Source organism: Thalassophryne amazonica, chromosome 9, assembly GCF_902500255.1.
Source record: "Thalassophryne amazonica chromosome 9, fThaAma1.1, whole genome shotgun sequence".
NCBI classification, from domain to species: Eukaryota; Metazoa; Chordata; class Actinopteri; order Batrachoidiformes; family Batrachoididae; genus Thalassophryne; species Thalassophryne amazonica.
Window position 1 is genome coordinate 69,714,560 of NC_047111.1, and position 21,510 is coordinate 69,736,069.

Sequence of the window (21,510 nt, forward strand, 5' to 3'; positions counted from 1 at the left end):
TAAAGAATATGTGCACGTCTGCCCGTGCATGTGCTCACACACATCTTACAGCACTGCTCAGTTTTACCAGCCAGATCTTATCCAACACGCTCTGCAGCTCTGCCTGCTGATGCAAGTCTGATTCCAAGTTTCAGTCATATTTTCTTTAGCTTTTTTTAATTACCTCAGTCAATCTGATCACCATCTGTTTGTTTATTTGTTCTCAGCATTAGGAAAGAATGAGAGTTTTAATGAAACCCTCCATCCTGAGGGTGGGTCAAGAACGAGCTCATGATTTTTTTTTTTATCCCAATTGTAATACTTCATGCTAATCAGCTTCAATATTATGATTTATTTGATCTTTATTGCAGGAAAAAACTTCAACAAATCAGTAATGAAATTGAACAATGAAGATCAACCGTCACAAATATGATCAGAGATGACTGATAAGGTTCAAAGAACTGCAATCGGGATCAAAGCTTGATGACTGGGATCAGAGGTTAGCAACCTGGGTGACATGCAATCAGTTTATCTTGCAAAGTTTGAGACCTTTCAGCATCTCATTGTTTGATTTTGCAAGGAGGTTGCAATGAAAAATCACTGACTTAGTAATCTTATTCCTCACTCTGTGCTTGTGTATTTGTCATGGAAAGCAACAGATCGTATTGTACAACCAATATGATTAATGGGAGAGCAAGAAATGAGATAATAAAATGGTCCAAATAAATTCAGAGCATAAGTGTATTATGGTCCAGTAAAGATCCAGATGTGGCAAATGAAGGTGTCTTTTCGAGCAGTGGATTAATGATAGGAACTTGATTTGAGGCTACAGTGTGCATTCATAACCATCTTTTTATTAGTGTACTACATAAATTACCTGCAACAATAAATCAATGTCTTTTCATGATCTTAGAATGAGGCTTTCATATCTACATGGAAGTGGGCTCATGAAGGCTGCCAAGATGCCCCCCTTGTTGATACAGTAAGTAAAAAGGGACATGTTTACTCTGTTTATTACAGTTCGCAGCACGACTGGAACACTGAAGATAAACAAAGAGGAATCATATATATATTGTTATGTGCCGACACGGGTTGAGGAGCGGACCTGCGTATGACTGAACCCAGCGCTAAATAACCAGAAAGCGGTTCCAAAAAACAAAACAATTTTATTTTCCCCCTCTTGTGCAATACTCAGTGTACAACATAAAAGTGCGTTTGTCTGGCGGAGTGAAGGACGGCGCGCTCTCCAGCGCCCAAAGGGATCGAAGCCCGGTGCTTCTGGACTCACATTCACCGCCAAACACCCCCCAGGTGGACACGACAAACTGACTCTGTGAAGGATAGAAGAGGTGAGGTAAGTCAACAGCTACAACTAATATCCTTCAAAGGCACACGCTATCAGCAACACATGCAGGTCTGAATTTAAGCTTTATGTAAATGAGCAGCTTCTCACAACAGGTGGAGGATCATCAGTCTGGCCGTGAGAAGCGAGCTGCACAATTCTCATCAATGTTCAAATATACTGCGTAACAAAATACCAAATTACTATTAACACTTATTCAGAAAATCAATCACCTCTGATGTGTGCTGACAGCATGTGTCCCTCACCCGTCCTCCTTCACAGGCACGATGTGTCAAACCCAGGCGCGGTCCTCAGCGTCTCACAAACGAACGTCACAAGGTTGAGTTCCCGGCAACTCTGTTTGAGTCACTCATGGCTTAAATGCAGAAGGCCATCTCATTATCTGCTTCAGCTGAAAGTCCTTAAGTTTGCACGTGAGCATCATCCACAGGTGCTGCAAATCATACCGATGAGGGTGAAGGACTCTTCTGCCAGCACCTTCTCCACAGACAAAAACCAGTTTGCATACCACCTGGAGAGCAAAGAAAAGAAAACAACACAAAAACATCCAGCCAAACCCCCCAACACACAATATATATTGTATATATATATATATATATATATATATATATATATATATATATATATATATATATATATATATATATATATATAGTATATATATATATATATATATATATATATATATACAATACTAAAATACCCTCGGCCATATGAGCATTGTGTTCTTTATAATTCGCAGATGTTTAAGTAATTACACACATAATACGAAGGTGAGCAAAAAAGCAGGAACTGGACGAAAAAGCGAAAAAAAAAAACATTTGGCGAACAGTGAAAAATTCCACCTGCTGTCAGGAGGGACACGTGGTTGGACAGGCATGGACGATCTGGCGGTGCACGCTTGTGTGCACGAGCATGAACACAGTGCAAGCACATGGAAAGTGTGACACCACGTAGCACTTCCACAGCAGCACAGCAATTAGATGATGGACATATGTACATAAATCAACGAAAATATTGAAGCACAAAATAATCCGAGAGCACAGGTTCAGAACATTATAGGAACAATGAATGTACTGTTTAAATATAACACTGTCATGTTACTGGTCATGAATCTGTTGTCACTGTAAAAAAGGAAAACAACGCAGTTTCTAATGTTTCTCCACAACCGAATGGTTATGGTGACGCTGTACGAAGCGTTCGATGCGGCTCTGATTTTTCACGAGTGGCATACGATTCCTTCTTCGTGTTCCATTTGGCCTGAATTGTGCTAATGTGTGAAGAGGTTCTACAATTTGTACATGTTCAAATCAAATCATCATTTGTTCATGTTGTGCAAATCGAGGAATGCCTGTAGATCACCCTCTGTGCATTTGCATGTATTAATAAGACCAATTTAACTCCATAGGAAGTTAGCTTTGAGTTAGCAGAAGTTAGCATTCATGCTAACGTCTGAAAAAGACTACTAAATGGATTGCAGAGGTGTTATCAGGTTACAAAACAGCATTTTCAATATTAGAAGTGTTTATTTCTCGCTAGCTTTTACATGATATAGTCTTTGCTCTCCACCTGGAGAGCAAAGAAAAGAAAACAACACCAAAATGTCCAGCCAAACCCCCCCAACACACAACACAATTTGTCGTTGCTTTTTTGGCACTTGGTTTCCGACTGATAACTGAAGATAAACAGATATAAAATTGGAACCTCCATCCAATTTTGGTGGTGCTGGGTAAATCCATAACAGAAAAATAAGAGTGACTAAGCAAACCCACTGAGGCACTTTTGATTGAGATATAATGCAATATGGACACCAAATGGGCTTTTCAATATTAAATTCAAATGTTCACAAAATCCACAGTCTGGATCAGATCTGGACCAACCTTTGTCAGGTGATAGTGAGTGCCAGTCTGTACCTTACTTTCAAATATGTGAGTGATTGAGGCATGTTTGATTAAGATATAATGTAAACTATACATTAAATGGGGTTTCAGTGTTAAATTTATATGGACACAAAATCTGTAATTTGGATCAGATCTGGATCAAACTTATCAATCAACAGTGAGTGCAGTCTGCACCTCACTTTCAAATATGAGAGTGACTGAGGCATGTTGATTAAGATATAATGTAAAATATACATTAATGGGGTTTCTCCAGTGTTAAATTTAAATGGACACAAAATCTGTAATCTGGATCAACTTTATCAATCAATAGTGAGTGCCACTCGGCACCTCACTTTCAATATGTGAGTTGATTGAGGCATGTTTGATTAAGATATAATGTAAAATATTCATTAAATGGGGTTTTTCAGTGTTAAATTTAAAAGGACAAAATTTGTAATCTGGATCAGATCTGGAATCAAACTTTATCAGTCAATAGTGAGTGCCAGTCTGCACCTCACTTTCAAATATGAGAGTGATTGAGGCATGTTTGATTAAGCTATAATTTAAAAATATACACTACTCAGCCTCCCTGGTAAAGTCTACTCCAGGGTGCTGGAAAGGAGGGTTCAGCCGATAGTCGAACCTCGGGTCTTGGTCGTGGAACAATGACCAGCTCTTCACTCTCACACAAATCGTGGAGGGGGCCTGGGAGTATGCCCATCCAGTCAACATGTGTTTTGTGGACTTGGAGAAAGTGTATGGTCAGGTACCCCGGGAGATACTGTGGGAGTATGGAGTGAGGGGGTCCCTTCTCAGGGCCATCCAATCTCTGTACTCAAAAAGCAAGAGCTGTGTTCGGGTGCTCGGCAGTAAATCGGACTTGTTTCCGGTGGGGGTTGTCCTCCGCCAGGCCTGTTTGTGATATTTATGGACAGGATATTGAGATGTAGTTGGGGGAAGGAGGGTTTCCGGTTTGGTGGGCTCAGGGCCTCATCACTGCTTTTTGCAGATGATGTGGTCCTGTTGGCTTCATTGGCCTGTGACTTCCAGCAATCGGTTTGCGGTCAAGTGTGAAGCGGCTGGGATGAGGATCAGCACCTCTAAATCTGAGGCCATTGTTCTCAGCAGGAAACCCATTGGATTGCCTACTCCGGGTAGGGATGAGGTCTTGCCCCAAGTGAAGGAGTTCAAGTACCTCGGGGTCTTGTTCACGAGTGAGGGGACCATGGAGCGTGAGATTAGCACAGCAGGGACGGTGTTTCATTCACTCGTACTGTTTTGACAAAAACAGAGCTGAGCCAAAATGACTCTCTGACTGACTCTCTGAGTCTGACTCTCTACACGCAAAGCAATCAAAGGGAATAATGTGATTATTAACCATCAGATGACAAAGTAAAACCTCTTAAATCATTCTAAAGTCAGTTTTAAGCAGAAACGATGCGATAATCTGTGAATCGCTGCTGACGCTCAAAAATGACGTAGGCACAGCAGCACGTCAGAGTCAGACGTGCTGCTGTCACGCTCTGATTGCTTCCCCTGTCTTTTATTATGAAATAATGCTGAATTTATGTGGAAATGATTGTTGTACAAAAGCTTCAGATATCTGTCGCTGAAATAGATGATGACTGGAGTGCAGTTTTAAGCAGAAACAAGGCGATAATCGGTGAATTGCTGCTGAATATCTGACATGACGCTGCTGACACTCTGAAATGATACATATGCAGTGAAGGCAGGACGGACCGATTTTTTTTTTTTTTTTTAGGTATTTTTTGACCATTCAGTCGGCAACACCAGGGTTCTCCCAGACGGGGAGAAATTTACAAAGCTGTAAACTTGTCTACAATCAGATGTTGTGAAATATGTGCTCAAAATTCAGTTTGTTTTTCTATCTTCATAATAATCTCAAAACTATATATTTATGGTAATTAATGGAATTTTTGAGTATTTGAAGTCAGAAATGTTTCTGTTTGCTGAGCAATCGGATGTATTTATTCTCTTTTATTGATCTACGGATGCTACAACATCAGTTTTCTATTATTTTTACTGAATGAATTTTAATATTTCAGAGAAAATGTATTCAAACAATGTTACATAACAAAGGAGCCGGAGCTGGAAATACATTTGTCAGTGAACCTCGGAAAATTCATGCAATAACAGTCTTCATTTTCGTTATAATTCCGGCTTGTTCTGCAACAGAGACAAGGCAGTTGTGTGTCTGCCAAAAGTGAGAATCATATGAGGAAAAAATTTTTACATTTAACAAGCGCTTAAGTGAAGTTCCCATTTTCATTCACTCAACTGAACGTCAGACCATTGACTGGTTCATGGTGCATTTAGAGCAATACTGGAGGTTTGCAATATCTTCTATTATAATTACTATTGCAAGAATAGACTGGACACATATGAGATTATGAAATAAAAATGAGGAACTATGTAGAGACAAAAAAAGAGGATGCAAGAAGTTATCGCCTCTTTGAGTTCTGTTCAAATGAGCTATGCTGACAGAGATTTGATGCTGGCAACAAAAAATACAATCTTGCTCTTGTTTTGGGACATAAAAATGCATTGTTGCTTGCAACACATGCTTTGATGAGGAAAACAGACTATAAGTCACACGGTATAACAACATAAGAAACAGGACAAAGTCCAAATAAGATCAGAAACGCACCACATTATCATCTCCATAAGATGGAAAACCAAACATCTCAGCAGTTCTACATTGTAAAATCTACTATAGGGCATGAATTCACAAATGTAGTTCAAGGTTATTTTATGTTTCCTGCTGTCAGATTTGAGCGACAGCCTACATATGTGGCTCCTAATGAGGGGAGGCATTTATAGCACGCCAAGGAAGAGAAGAAGCCAGAGAGCAAAATCTTAAAATAAAACACATTATTCTCAGAGAGATCAGACCTCAGGCTGAAGCCACTCTGCTTTTTCTCATGTCTTTAATGACGTCTTGTCCCACTGCACCGTAGCAACAAACAGCAGTTTTCAGTTTTCTCAGAATTCAGTAAAATATGAGCTGACAGTGAGTCTGAACCCATGACTCAAAAACCTCTTAGCAGGTACCTCCAGACTTAATAGGCCAAGCTCCAGAGATGTAGATAAACTGAATCCCTCAAGAAGTTTGACACTTTCACAACTACAGGTGGGAAAAAAATATGGCTAATCACAATATCGCGATATTTAATTCTGTGATGTGATAGTCAATTTTTAAAGTCTGGAACTGATATAATTCAAATTCAGTTGCAGGTTAAAATGAGGTGGACATGCTGTACCAGTTACATCAGCAGAGGGCGCAATGAATTGTAGGCCTAATCTGAGTATTACGTCATAATGTCGCCTCTATTTCAACCAAACTAAATCTATGGCAAAGTGTAAGAAATAACCCCTGATGAATATTTCCTTAAAGGAGCATTACCCAGAGAAAAGGTTTAGGATGAGGCATGTCTTTAGTTATATGTTGGTTGAGATGAGAAGCCTGTTCGAGAGTCAGACGTGTGATGGAATGAGGCGAGGGCACTAGCAGCAGAGCAGCAGGTTGGCACCATCTCTCTCAGCCAGCTGCTTAGCTTAGAGCAGGCCACATCAGTGGTGGACATGCAACACAGCATCCAATTTTCAAAAACTTTCATCCAACTTAAGAAAAAGTGTTCCTTTCATGACACACCATGACAGACATGGTAATATACCAATTAAGTGGACATTGCCCACCTCTATTAAGGCAGGCATCCATCCATCATTTTCAAAACCGGCTAAGTCCAGTTAAGAGTCACTCTGTATGATCGTGATGATGGACTCAAAAACATATTGTCCAAAGGGCTCAAATCCATTCGGGGCTTCTCCAAGTGCACATTGCTATTTCAGTAGCAGGAAATACAGGCACAGAGATGGGGACTGGGCACACACAAAGGGGCTGGGTTTACTGAGTTCATTCACTGCTTTATATCAACCAATCACAGTAGCTCCTGTCCTTCCCTTTAAACCAGAGTGCAACAGGTGTTCAGTAATATGATATACAGAGAGCAGATACAAGTGAAAGGATTTCTAGTATGTTAATTATTAGGATTAGCTCTAACCTGTCAGTGGCCTCCAAACCTCCCTGAGGTGAAGCCTGCAGAAAGGTGAAGGTTTTTTTAATCCTTCTATGAGTGTTTACTCTTATTTCATTTAATGGTTGTCTTCAATTCACTTTATTTGTGTGTGTGTGGGGGGGGGGGGGTTTGTTTGTTTGTTTTTTACAGTCATGCAATGTTATCTGTCAGGTATTAGCAGTGGTGGGCACAGTTCAGCTAATCCAATAACAGATAATTATCGAAACTAATGTTTTTGCTAACAGATTAGCTTTTCAGATAAGTTTTAAAACCATCATCGAACCATTTCCCTTCTGATAAATTTACTTTCAGTCCAATAACAATTTTTATTTATTTTTTTTTTTTGCTGGTAAAATGAGCAAAGTTTAACGGGCAAAAATGTTTGTAAACCCTAAAATCAAACATTTTAGTCCGTCTGTCATGTGTTTGTGGCAGACTGGCTGCCTGTCACTTGCTGATGACGTCATCATTAAGTGCAAGATGTGATTGGACGGTCGACACAGGGAGCATTGTGGGTAGTGTAGTTCAGGTTCACTTTGGACTTTACATTATTACCGTCCGCTCGACACAAACAAAACAGACTAATTTTAATATTATTTTATTTCTTTGTGGCTGACAGAATCATTTAATTGCCAAGACTCAGTGGGGGGACAGGAGCACTCACGGTGCAGCTGTGTGTACAGAGGGACTTTTCTTCACCATTTAGACAAAGTTTTGGATTTAAAAAAAGGACGCTTTATTTCTTCAGATGAATCCCACTGAAACAAACAGGTAAGAATTTATATTTACTAACGTGTCTTTTACTCTGCCAATCAATGCATTAATGGACGTATTTTGGTTGTTTAAGCCGCAGGGTTCAAAACATGTGAAAAAAGCAGCAGCTTTTTAGTTCATGTATATAATACCGAGATAAATCGTGACTTCTAATACTGTGTTTTACTGCTTTTGAAAGATGATGACAGTGCTTGGGATTTTATTTTTTTATTCATTCATTTTCATGCTTTCTTATGTGTTTGTGATCCTTGAATTTATCCAGCAGCGAAAAGTGAAAGTGAAACTGGTTTATCAGAAGCCGACAGTGTAATCTGATGTGGCCGCGTCCAAATCAATACAAAGAGTTATCGGTTATCTGTAATAAAGATACATTTTTTTTAGCAGTTTATCGGTTTAGCGTCATAAAAGATAACTTTTCAGTTATCGGATTAATGGTTATCGATGCTAACTTTTTGGTTAGCCGTGACCACCAGTGGGTATTATCTCACAGTATGGGTTTGGGTTTTCGACAGAATGTCATTTAATAGTTTTTGGTAGTTCTTCTGATGCTACCGTGATTTCTCAAGGGGAACAAGGGTGGTCAGTCTGGTGTTAGTTGGGAGTGGGTGTGGTGTACTGCAGGGCTGTCAGGGGATTCCCTCTGGGTGGTATGGGTTCTCTGAGAGACCACGCTCTTCTTATCACCTACATAGGTTTATCTTTTAGATCATTTTATTTGTGGAACTGTGTACGGGCAGACTTTAGGCAGTCGAGTTCAACTGACATTTTCAAGTCTAGACCTATGACTTTTCTGTTATTGGGTGTTTTGTTTTGTTTTGTTTTTTGCAAAGTACTTTGACTTTATCATTTCAAAGGGTATAACTAAATTTATTATTATTATCCAATCAATGTAGCAACACTCCTGTTTCACCATTGACTCAACATGACGTACCACGTAAATATGAACTTTTCCCTACTAAACACAGCCAAAATATAGAAATAGCTCAAATAATTAAGGTCTAAATATATTAATCTGAAGCTTTCACCATTCAGTACTGCTGAGCTTTCTATCACTTTCTCTTCAGTATTATACCACCTTTTTGCACATAACTTTCTTATCACCTCTTAGCTCATCTACTTCCTAAATATTGCCTTTGCTGTTAATATCAAGTGTCTCACAGGTACCAATCTTGAGTTATGATTCCAACAGTGTGTCTAGACACAGAAAGAAAGCAACGTAACCATGACAACATAATGTCATGCAACCTATGCTCACAGTGGCAGGACATCAAAATATCATCACATACATCCACGTTTCATGGTGCAGACATGTAAAAACAATAATGTTCATTAGGAAATAGTTTGCGTTACCATGGCTTGATGTATGTTGAAAGCTGCTGTGAAGATGGTAATGAGGGATGATGATGAGATGTTCGGTGACCACAAAGATGTTCAGTGACCACAAACACATCTTGTCTGACGCTGCCGGACACCTGAACAGAGTCTAGATTGGAAATTAATACACAACACTCAGAAAGCATGGTGTGCATATAGTTCCAGTCTTTACCCAAGAAAACTCATTTGACCTGAACAAGCGCATACAGTCATAAATTTGAAATGCAAATATTACTGCTTAGTGCTTTGGGCACTAGAGTGGGGTTTACAGCGGGGTTTTATTGAGCACACACAGGCAGCTGTGAGCCATAAACACCAAAATAGAGTATTGCTCATCTCACCCACTGGACCTTTGCATCACTCTCACAGGAGCTTTATGGACGACTGATGCACGAACTGGCAATAGGCGATAAAAACCGCATTCCACCACTCACCTTCCAACCAGCAGAAACTCTCCAACCAGACGCTGTCGTCTCATAGCCATCAGAATGCCTCGGACTGTCATGCCCTCGCAGAAGCAGGCCACCACCCTGGCTTTAGGCAAGTGACCGCGTAGTTTCTGCAGAAGTTTGTCGAAGCTCCGTTCCCCAGCGTTGCTGTAGATCTTATCAGAGTGAGCAATGCAGATGCCCTCCTTCGCTGCCATGTCTTTAAAGGCTTCCATGCCACTCTCACCATAGTTACCTACAGGGCACAACAGCAATGGGCAAGTGTATGTGCTATATACCTATGCATGCACAATGTACATGCAATAGTGCTTGCAAAATTTCTCTTTTAACATTCACACAAAAAAGGTCTCATGTGTTTATGTGTACACATGGAGTACACATTGGAGTAACAGCAGTACAACTTTTCAGAATTCTGTAAATGACCCCATTATGGGAACTGTCTGGGGTCATACCCTGTTTTAACTGAAAATTAGGTCACCCAGTTTCTTTTGCAGTGGAATCCTCTCATGCTGAACATGCCACTGTTTCAAATGATAAGACAGCAACATTTTCTTTACTACTTGGGGTATTTAAAGGGAATGTGAGTTTGGTAGTGTTGTAGTCAACAAGAAGCCCAATCTTGAGACCAAGATCAATCTCGATACCAAGATCAATCTCGAGTATTACAACACCACTGGTTGGTTTCTTTCACCTCTACTGGTGGTTGGCTCTCACTGCAGTATTGTATCACTTCCTGTTCCGGAGCACAGCGGTGTTTTTCTGTATCTGTTAGCTGTTTAATCTGCGCAGTTAGATTGATCTAGTTATCTAGATTACGATTTGTTTCCCAGTGTAATCTTTACGTGCCTTAACTAAAGCACTCATTCTGCTGAATCACCTCTAAATTATTTACACATTATTCACTTTGCGTGTTTTTAGGAATCCGCTAGCTTAGCGTAGCTACTAGCTCTTAGCCGATTTAGCATGGCGGCTTCTCCTGTCTCTCCCGCACTTTTCTGCTCTGGGTGTGAAATGTTAGTTATTCCTCGGCCTCCTTTAGCAGTAACGGTACTTGTAATAAGTGTAGCTTATTCGTAGCTTTGGAGGCCAGGCTGGGCGAATTGGAGACTCGGCTCCGCACCGTGGAAAATTCTACAGCTAGCCAGGCCCCTGTAGTCGGTGTGGACCAAGGTAGCTTAGCCGCCGTTAGTTCCCCCCTGGCAGATCCCGAGCAGCCGGGAAAGCAGGCTGACTGGGTGACTGTGAGGAGGAAGCGTAGTCCTAAACAGAAGCCCCGTGTACACCGCCAACCCGTTCACATCTCTAACCGTTTTTCTCCACTCGACGACACACCCGCTGAGGATCAAACTCTGGTTATTGGCGACTCTGTTTTGAGAAATGTGAAGTTAGCGACACCAGCAACCATAGTCAATTGTCTTCCGGGGGCCAGAGCAGGCGACATTGAAGGAAATTTGAAACTGCTGGCTAAGGCTAAGCGTAAATTTGGTAAGATTGTAATTCACGTCGGCAGTAATGACACCCGGTTACGCCAATCGGAGGTCACTAAAATTAACATTAAATCGGTGTGTAACTTTGCAAAAACAATGTCGGACTCTGTAGTTTTCTCTGGGCCCCTCCCCAATCAGACCGGGAGTGACATGTTTAGCCGCATGTTCTCCTTGAATTGCTGGCTGTCTGAGTGGTGTCCAAAAATGAGGTGGGCTTCATAGATAATTGGCAAAGCTTCTGGGGAAAACCTGGTCTTGTTAGGAGAGACGGCATCCATCCCACTTTGGATGGAGCAGCTCTCATTTCTAGAAATCTGGCTAATTTTCTTAAATCCTCCAAACCGTGACTATCCAGGGTTGGGACCAGGAAGCAGAGTTGTAGTCTTACACACCTCTCTGCAGCTTCTCTCCCCCTGCCATCCCCTCATTACCCCATCCCCGTAGAGACGGTGCCTGCTCCCAGACTACCAATAACCAGCAAAAATCTATTTAAGCATAAAAATTCAAAAAGAAAAATAATATAGCACCTTCAACTGCACCACAGACTAAAACAGTTAAATGTGGTCTATTAAACATTAGGTCTCTCTCTTCTAAGTCCCTGTTGGTAAATGATATAATAATTGATCAACATATTGATTTATTCTGCCTAACAGAAACCTGGTTACAGCAGGATGAATATGTTAGTTTAAATGAGTCAACACCCCCGAGTCACACTAACTGTCAGAATGCTCGTAGCACGGGCCGGGGCGGTGGATTAGCAGCAATCTTCCATTCCAGCTTATTAATTAATCAAAAACCCAGACAGAGCTTTAATTCATTTGTAAAGTTAATTATGGAGTTCCACAAGGTTCTGTGCTAGGACCAATTTTATTCACTTTATATATGCTTCCCTTAGGCAGTATTATTAGACGGTATTGCTTAAATTTTCATTGTTACGCAGATGATACCCAGCTTTATCTATCCATGAAGCCAGAGGACACACACCAATTAGCTAAACTGCAGGATTGTCTTACAGACATAAAGACATGGATGACCTCTAATTTCCTGCTTTTAAACTCAGATAAAACTGAAGTTATTGTACTTGGCCCCACAAATCTTAGAAACATGGTGTCTAACCAGATCCTTACTCTGGATGGCATTACCCTGACCTCTAGTAATACTGTGAGAAATCTTGGAGTCATTTTTGATCAGGATATGTCATTCAAAGCGCATATTAAACAAATATGTAGGACTGCTTTTTTGCATTTACGCAATATCTCTAAAATCAGAAAGGTCTTGTCTCAGAGTGATGCTGAAAAACTAATTCATGCATTTATTTCCTCTAGGCTGGACTATTGTAATTCATTATTATCAGGTTGTCCTAAAAGTTCCCTAAAAAGCCTTCAGTTAATTCAAAATGCTGCAACTAGAGTGCTGACGGGGACTAGAAGGAGAGAGCATATCTCACCCATATTGGCCTCTCTTCATTGGCTTCCTGTTAATTCTAGAATAGAATTTAAAATTCTTCTTCTTACTTATAAGGTTTTGAATAATCAGGTCCCATCTTATCTTAGGGACCTCGTAGTACCATATCACCCCAATAGAGCGCTTCGCTCTCAGACTGCAGGCTTACTTGTAGTTCCTAGGGTTTGTAAGAGTAGAATGGGAGGCAGAGCCTTCAGCTTTCAGGCTCCTCTCCTGTGGAACCAGCTCCCAATTCAGATCAGGGAGACAGACACCCTCTCTACTTTTAAGATTAGGCTTAAAACTTTCCTTTTTGCTAAAGCTTATAGTTAGGGCTGGATCAGGTGACCCTGAACCATCCCTTAGTTATGCTGCTATAGACGTAGACTGCTGGGGGGTTCCCATGATGCACTGTTTCTTTCTCTTTTTGCTCTGTATGCACCACTCTGCATTTAATCATTAGTGATCGATCTCTGCTCCCCTCCACAGCATATCTTTTTCCTGGTTCTCTCCCTCAGCCCCAACCAGTCCCAGCAGAAGACTGCCCCTCCCTGAGCCTGGTTCTGCTGGAGGTTTCTTCCTGTTAAAAGGGAGTTTTTCCTTCCCACTGTAGCCAAGTGCTTGCTCACAGGGGGTCGTTTTGACCGTTGGGGTTTTACATCATTATTGTATGGCCTTGCCTTACAATATAAGGGGCCTTGGGGCAACTGTTTGTTGTGATTTGGCGCTATATAAAAAAAAAAATTGATTGATTGATTGATTGATTGAACATCCTGCTCCCTGCTGGAAGCTCTTGTTTACTACACAGCTTCTAGCACAGAAGCACTCTGAAAGCAGCCACAAAGCCAACTCTCTACCAATCGCAATGCTCCGGTCAGGCGGAGGTTTTGGAAAATAAAGTCATACTGACTTATGGTTTGGTGTGAATACTCATAGAATAACTCCATTAATGTCAGTTCTGTCATTTGTGCAAAGTTAAAATATAACATATACGAGGTCTGTCCAAAAAGTATCGGACCTTTTTATTTTTTGCAAAAACCATATAGATTTGAATCACGTGTGATTGCATCAGCCAAGCTTGAACCTTCGTGCACATGCGTGAGTTTTTTCACGCCTGTCGGTTGCATCATTCGCCTGTGAGCAGGCTTTGTGTGAGCAGTGGTCCACCTCTCTCGTCGTTTTTTTATTGCGAATAAATGTCTGAACAATTTGGAGCTTTGCTGCATCAATTTTTTTTTCCAGAAACTGTGAGAGACCTCCAGGTGGACACCGTTCGGAAAATTAATATGGCTTTCAGGGACGATTTTATGGGGATTACACAGATTAAGGAGTGATCCAGACGGTTTAAAGACCGCCCACAACTGCTGAGAGCGCGCCGCACTCTGAGCACTGATCGACAGGCTCCAACCCCGCTGGAACAACCAGATCATTTCCAACGTGAAGGCTTTGTTGATCCGGGACGTCGTCTGACTTTCACAAAAAGGCAGAAGGCATGGACATCAGCACAGGAGTTTTTTTCATGGAAAGAAAAGCGGCACGGAGCCATTCATTACGCAGCACAAAACCACCTCCGTGTTGGTCTTACAGGACGGCTTTCATGTGGATTTCAGATGGCTGTCAGTTGCTTTTCACTCATGTGATTATCCGAGAAATTGAGCATGAGCTGGACATGCCCCAACATGTCCTGTGAGGCTTCATCACAGCGTTGCATGGCGCAGAGGGGTGGACCAGTGCTCACACAAAGCCTGCTCACAGGCGAATGACGCAACCGACAGGTGTGAAAAAACTCATGCATGCACACGAAAGTTCAAGCTTGGCTGATGCAATCACACGTGATTCAAATCCATATGGTTTGTGCAAAAAATAAAAAGGTCCGATACTTTCTGGACAGACCTCGTATCTTTTAATGTTGAATAATGCACTAATTCTGACAGACAGACAGATCACAAAGGATTCTGGGTAAAAGTGCCTCTGCTGAACACTGACTGGTTCAGTCATTCATTATGTAAACCAACACGTTAATGTGACGTGTGACGTGTGTTAGTGTTAACAGATAAATGTGCTTTTGTAAAATATTCCATTTTTTTATTTGTAAAAACAGGCATTTTTACGGAGCCCTGGAAGTGTCATCGCAAAATGTTTTGCATGTGGAGAGAATGTGCACACATTTTATGATGTGCGCACGTTTTAGTATATTGTAAAACGTGCACTCAATACTGTCTTGACACATAAATGTTGGCTTTACGCTGTGCGAGTTTTGGCCCTTTTTCAGATGATTTTTCATTCGGGCGAGAATTTTTTGGACTGAGTTTCAGGTTAATTGCGCATCCTGCATCGTGTAGTGTACATGGAGTAACAAGCTGCGCTTATCATCTCATAACCACCTCCTGATCGCCGATCGTATGGTCGAAAATCAAACCTGTTTGATATTATTCTGGTCGGCTGTAGTGAGGGTATCCTGCTGCTGAAGAGCTACAAGCATCCAACTGCTCGCACTGTGCATGTGCAAACACCGCAGACTTGTCTTGTAATGTTTTTGTTGTTGTTGTTGTTGTTTTGTTTTTAAACTTTGATGTCTCCCATTGAGAGTTTTTGTAAATTAAGTTTGAAAAAAAAAGCTTATGTTTTGCTTCTGGAAACACGAGTTCGATGTGTGGTTTTTGAACGTACAATGTGTGTGAGAACATACATCGTGTGCTCTGAACTTTTGCACCGTGTAGTTCTGTGGTACAGTTTGAACTGAAACCGAGTACAGTGATTAAAATATCATACAGTGTCTGCCCAGCTTCAGGACGAATACTGCCATGAACTGCCATGAACACTACTGGCCAGTACATGGCAGTTCATGGCAGTAAAAAATTGCCAAAACCAAATTCCAGATAATCCGTGTCTGCTACATTTAAGATGCGTGGAATTTAATAAACACAGACACAATAATGTCTATAAACCCAGAGAATATATTCATGAGAGTTTTAGGCACTAGAGTTTAATGCTGTTGTCCGTGGAGCCTGAACAGAGTGTCTCAAATGCATTTGTCCTGTCGTGAACATACTGAGATTACCCTATCCTACCCATAATGCACTGCTGGCCACAGCATGTGCTCACTAAAACCTTAAAAATTAGCACATTACTTTAAAGCTAAAACATATATCTCATATTTTCACTTTATAAAACTTCAGACATGACAGTAATTTTAAATAACTTGTCCAAAATTAGTTTGGTTAAAATTTGAACCATAAGTTAAAAATGTATGCCTCTGGATGACTTGGGTGATATTGCCAGCGTATCAGTATGGTGTTAAAGGAAATGATTTTTCTTTTTTGTGACCAGTTCTCTTTTGCCTGCAGTTAGAGCAGTTTCACCTGGAAGCAGCTCTCTTCTGTTTGCAGAGGGTAGAACTATAATCTGTTAGGAAACTTGTAACAGGTAGGTGCTCAACTAATTTTAAACTTTAAAAATGTTTGTTGCTCTTCAGCTTTGTTTGCTATGTTAATTGGAAGATAATTAGTTCGAAAATGGTTTTTAAAGTTATCTAAAAAGATAATCCGATAATGAAAACATTATCTTCGATAATTATCTGTTATCATATTATCGGAATCATTGATGATTTAAGGTGTGGCAAGTCAGGCTGTGCAAGTTAATTCATTATTATTGTGTTATTATTTTATCACTTATTAACGTAGTTTTTTAAATGACTACAGTGCTGTCCCACTGTCAAATTACAGGAAGCAGCTGTGGTTGCAAGACGACAGTCATTCAGCAAAAATAAATGAATAAATAAACTAAGATACTTTGATAAGGTCTAATTGAGCTTCTTCCATTTTGCATGGGGTCACCACAGGTGCTTCAGTTTAGGATCCAAATGTTGATTTGGCTTTAGTAATGCAATGCCAGTTGTACAAGGAGAATGGGGCATGGCTAGCCTTGAACCAGATATTCTGTTTGAGAGGCAAGTGCTATGTGTGCACCAATATCATCTTACCGCATCTCTTTTAGCCAACTAATAAAGTCTACTCAATTCCAAAACAGATGTGTATTTTCAAAACTCTTTAGGTTAATACAGTGAATTTAGAAAAATGTCATAGTTACTTTCAGGAGGTGTTGATAGACCCACTGTCACCCTGGGCGGTTCCTCATCATGATTCAGGGTGTTCCTGTGGTGTGGTGGATGCCATGATATACATCATCATGGTCCCCCACCCATTATCTCCACTAGCTTAATTATGTTGTTTTTTGTTTTTGGTTTTTTGATTGTAATTAGTGGTAAGGGTTTGAATTTTGAGGGCAGCATGATGGCTTAGTTGTTACCACTGTTGCCTCACAGCAAGAAGGCTTCGTGATTGACTTCCACCTGTGGCCTTTCTGTGTGGAGTTTGCATGTTCTCCCATGTTTGTGTAGGTTCTCTCCAGGTGCTCCGGCTTCCTCCCACATCCAAAGACATGCAGGTTAGGTGGACTGGAAACTTTAAATTGCCCGGAGGTGTACGTGCGGGTGTGAATGTATTTGTTTGTCTATATGTGGCCCTGTGACAGACTGGCGTCCTGTCCAGCGGTGGACACAGTTCCGATAACAGATAATTATCGAAGATAATGTTTTCATTATGGGATTATCTTTTTAGATAACTTTAAACACCATTATCGGACTAATTATCTTCTGATAAATTTTTGTCCAATAACAGGCAAACATTTTTAAAATTTAATTTTAAAATTTAAAATCAGTTGAGCACCTACCTGTTAAAAGTTTCATAACAGATGTATAGTTCTACCTTGTACAAACAGAAAAGAACTGCTTCCAGGAGAAACTGCTCTATCTGATAATCTAATAATGGAGTTATTCTATCAGTATTCACACCAAACCATAAGTCAGCATGACTTTATTTTCCAAGACCTCCGCTTGACCGGAGAGTTGTGATTGGTAGAGAGTTGGCTTTGAGGCTGTTCTCAGAGTGCTTCTGTGCTAGAAACTGCGTAGTAAACAAGAGCTTCCAGCAGGGGGCAGAAGTGTGGGCTCATTGTTTGGGTCTGTTGTTGTTTTTAATGCTACTAAAAGTGATTATAGTGTTAAAACTCAAATTCAGTTTATTAGCAGTTACAAATACACCAGAGATGATACTGGAATTGGGAGGAGGCCCCGGGGAAGACCCAGGACACGCTGGAGGGACTACATCTCTCGGCTGGCTTGGGAATGCCTTGGGGTTCCCCCGGAGGAGCTGGGGGAGGTGTGTGTGGATCGGGGGGTCTGGGCAGCTTTGCTTGAGCTGCTGCCCACGCGACCCGACTCCGGATAAAGCAGAAGAAAATGGATGGATGGATGGATGGATGATACTGGAATTTATCTGTTATCTGTAACTTCTGATACATTTTGGGTGGTTTATCATTTTATCTTTATCAAAGATAACTTTTCAGTTATCTGATTATCTGTTACTGAAGTTAATTTTTTGGTTATTTGTGTCCACCACTGCCAGTGTGTACCACACCTCATACCCTATGACTGCTGAGATAGGCTCCAGCCCCCCATGACCCTTAATTAGAGTAAGTAGATATAGAAAATGGATGGATGCATTGTTTCAGTTTTGACAGAAGCGTCGACTCTGATGAGTTTTACATCCGCCTATTATGACAGTCCAGTCTCATGTTTTTTTTCGTGCTCCTGTCACGAAATGAGTCAAATTTTCTTGACGGGGTTTGTTTTTTTACTTACTATTGCTAACCCTACTCCTACCCCCCAACCCTAACCTTCACCACCCCTGACCCCCCCCCCCCCCCCCCCCCCCCCCCCCCCCCCGCGCGCTTCACTTTTAATTTTGTGCAGCCATCACAGATTGTATTAGAATGAATTTGTGCTGCCATGACAAAAATGAGGCGCTTTTCGCCACAATATCACAAACCAATAGATTAATGTATATTTTGTGCTGCTGTATCACGACTTGCCGTGAGACCAGGTTGATTATGACTGTAGTGTTGGGCAGCCTGGACATGAAAAACATAATGTACTCCAACATATTCTGTAAACATGAAACCTAAAAACAATCTCTGCCATAACAGACTGCAACATGACACCTAAATTAGCCCTGACACCATCAGGGTCTATGCTGGAAAACACTTGGCATGCAAATCACCACTATTCTAAACGCTTTTCACACAACAGCTTGAGATCTTTATGGAAATGAGTGGAACAATCCACACAAGATTAAATGGTTGTTCATATGAAGTGGGCTGGATTTCATAAGCATATGGCTTGGAGCCATAAAGAGGTTAAAGCTGAAGCAATGAAATACGCAGTATACAATATTGTGTTTCATCTTATATTGAGCCTGGATTGCTGTTTGTTTTTTTCCTGAGTAGGTGGAATCTGTTCCATTCAAGCTCTGACAGTCTGAGTGTTGATAAAGCAGAGACTGTAATCTCCATCTCCTGCACTGATTGTGGTAAAATGCTGTTTATACATTTCCGTAATGACAGGCAATCTTAAATGATAGCCATGGTTCTAATCACAGAATATATTCAAGATAAACAGGTACAGCCTTCTTACCTTCTGTGTGTATTGCTGACACGTAGCTCCAGTTGTATCTCTTCACAATATCCACCATTGCTCTTGCCTGTTGCATGTCTGATGGCACCACTCTCATGAAATATTTGTACAAACTCTGTGAATTACAGCAATGATTAGAAAAAGATCATATTCTGCATTTATTATGTGTTAGCCAACTGACAGTTTGGAGCCACATGTGCCTGCCATATGTGGTAAGGGAAAATCACACAGTTTTTTATTATTATTTTGCAGGAAGAAACATCAAGCAGACCAAACTCAGTGGGGTGGCTATCACAATCTTATAGATTTCAAGTGGTGTCAAGAATAATGGTTTCAGCTTTTTTTAATGCTTAGATTTATTGTGCGTGTGTGTTCAAAGTCAATCAAAACCTGTCACAGGAAATTTAACCTTTATTTAACCAGGTTAGTCACATTGAGATTGAGACCTCTTTTGAAAGGGAGACCTGGATAATTATAAAGTTTCCAATTCATGTAACCTGCATGTATTTAAATGTAAGAGCAAATCGGAGCACCCGGAGGAAACCCACGCAAACACGGAGAGAACATGCAAACTCCACACAGAAAAGCCACAGTTGGGAATCAAAACCATGACCTTCTTGCAGCAGTGCAAACCACTAAGCCATCGTGTTGCCATGGTATAAATCCTATATAGATCATGAGGCCCATCAGGACAGAGATACAGTAATGTTCAGAATAATAGTAGTGCTATGTGACTAAAAGATTAATCCAGGTTTTGAGTATATTTCTTATTGTTACATGGGAAACAAGGTACCAGTAGATTCAGTAGATTCTCACAAATCCAACAAGACCAAGCATTCACGATATGCACACTTAAGGCTATGAAATTGGGCTATTAGTAAAAAAAAAAAAAAAAAAAAAAAAAGTAGAAAAGGGGGTGTTCACAATAATAGTAGTGTGGCATTCGTGTGAGTTCGTGTGAGTAGTGAGTTCGTCAATTTTGTGGAACAAACAGGTGTGAATCAGGTGTCCCCTATTTAAGGATGAAGCCAGCACCTGTTGAACATGCTTTTCTCTTTGAAAGCCTGAGGAAAATGAGATGTTCATGTTGTGTGGGCCGCTGAAGAGGAGGTACTGCTGGCCCACCACCACCAGATGGCTCCCTGCTTGGAGTGCGGGCTTCAAGCACGAGAGGGCGCCGGAGCCACTGGGAGTGACAGCTGTCGCTCTTCATCAGCACCAGCTGTCACTCATTCAACCCATCACCATCACCATAAAGGCCGGACTGCAACTCCACCTCCTCGCCAAGAAATCATCTACCATACAGGTAATTTTCTCTGCTGAATCTAAACCGAACAATAGTCTGGTCTCTTTTGCAGCCGTTTTCCTGTGACGGATTCCTTGTCTGCTGTGTTGGCGTTTGGTGTGGACTGCGACGGCTTCGCCTCCCACCCCACCCAGATAAGTGGTTGTCTCAGGAGCTGCACGAGTGTGTGATTGGAGGTGGAGGTGCTCCCTCCTTACTGAACACAGACTGTGGGATTACTGAGTGTGCGTACTCACACTCATCAAACTGTTTCTGTTCTCTGCCAGCAGTACCGGGTCTGACTGCTGAAGACAGTGGCCACCTGGGGCGCAGGGCTTGGCGGCTCCGGTGTTCTTCAGATCCGTTGGTGGTGGAAGCAGTGTGGGTTCCGGCTCTTCTATCACCAGACGTCTTCTATCTTCGAGCCTGCCACACGCCACCTTATGTATGACTGACATTCCGCAATATTGTTATTGTCTGTACTTCGTTGTGCGCTTCACAACATTAAATTGTTACTTTTTGGCTTATCCATTGTCCGTTCATTAACGCCCCCCTGTTGTGGGTCCGTGTCACGACACCTTCCCAACAGTTCAAGACATTGTTCAGAAGAACAGCGTAGTTTGATTAAAAAGTTGATTGGAGAGGGGAAAACTTATACGCAGGTGCAAAAAATTATAGGCTGTTCATCTACAATGATCTCCCATGCTTTAAAATGGACAAAAAACCAGAGACGCGTGGAAGAAAATGGAAAACAACCATCAAAATTGGATAGAAGAATAACCAGAATGGCAAAGGCTCACCCATTGATCAGCTCCAGGATGATCAAAGACAGTCTGGAGTTACCTGT

General features: G+C 41.2%; 1 protein-coding gene across 1 annotated transcript in view; it reads right to left on the reverse strand.

Moving 5' to 3' along the window:
• The window catches only part of grm5a (glutamate receptor, metabotropic 5a), a 101,859-nt gene that overhangs the window by 66,587 nt on the left and 13,762 nt on the right, over positions 1-21,510 (reverse strand). The window contains exons 5-6 of the mRNA XM_034178329.1: positions 19,379-19,493; positions 9,902-10,151 (exon numbers count right to left, since the gene is read on the reverse strand). Of these exons, the coding sequence (XP_034034220.1) occupies positions 9,902-10,151; positions 19,379-19,493 (365 nt within the window). The remainder of the gene's footprint in view (positions 1-9,901; positions 10,152-19,378; positions 19,494-21,510) is intronic.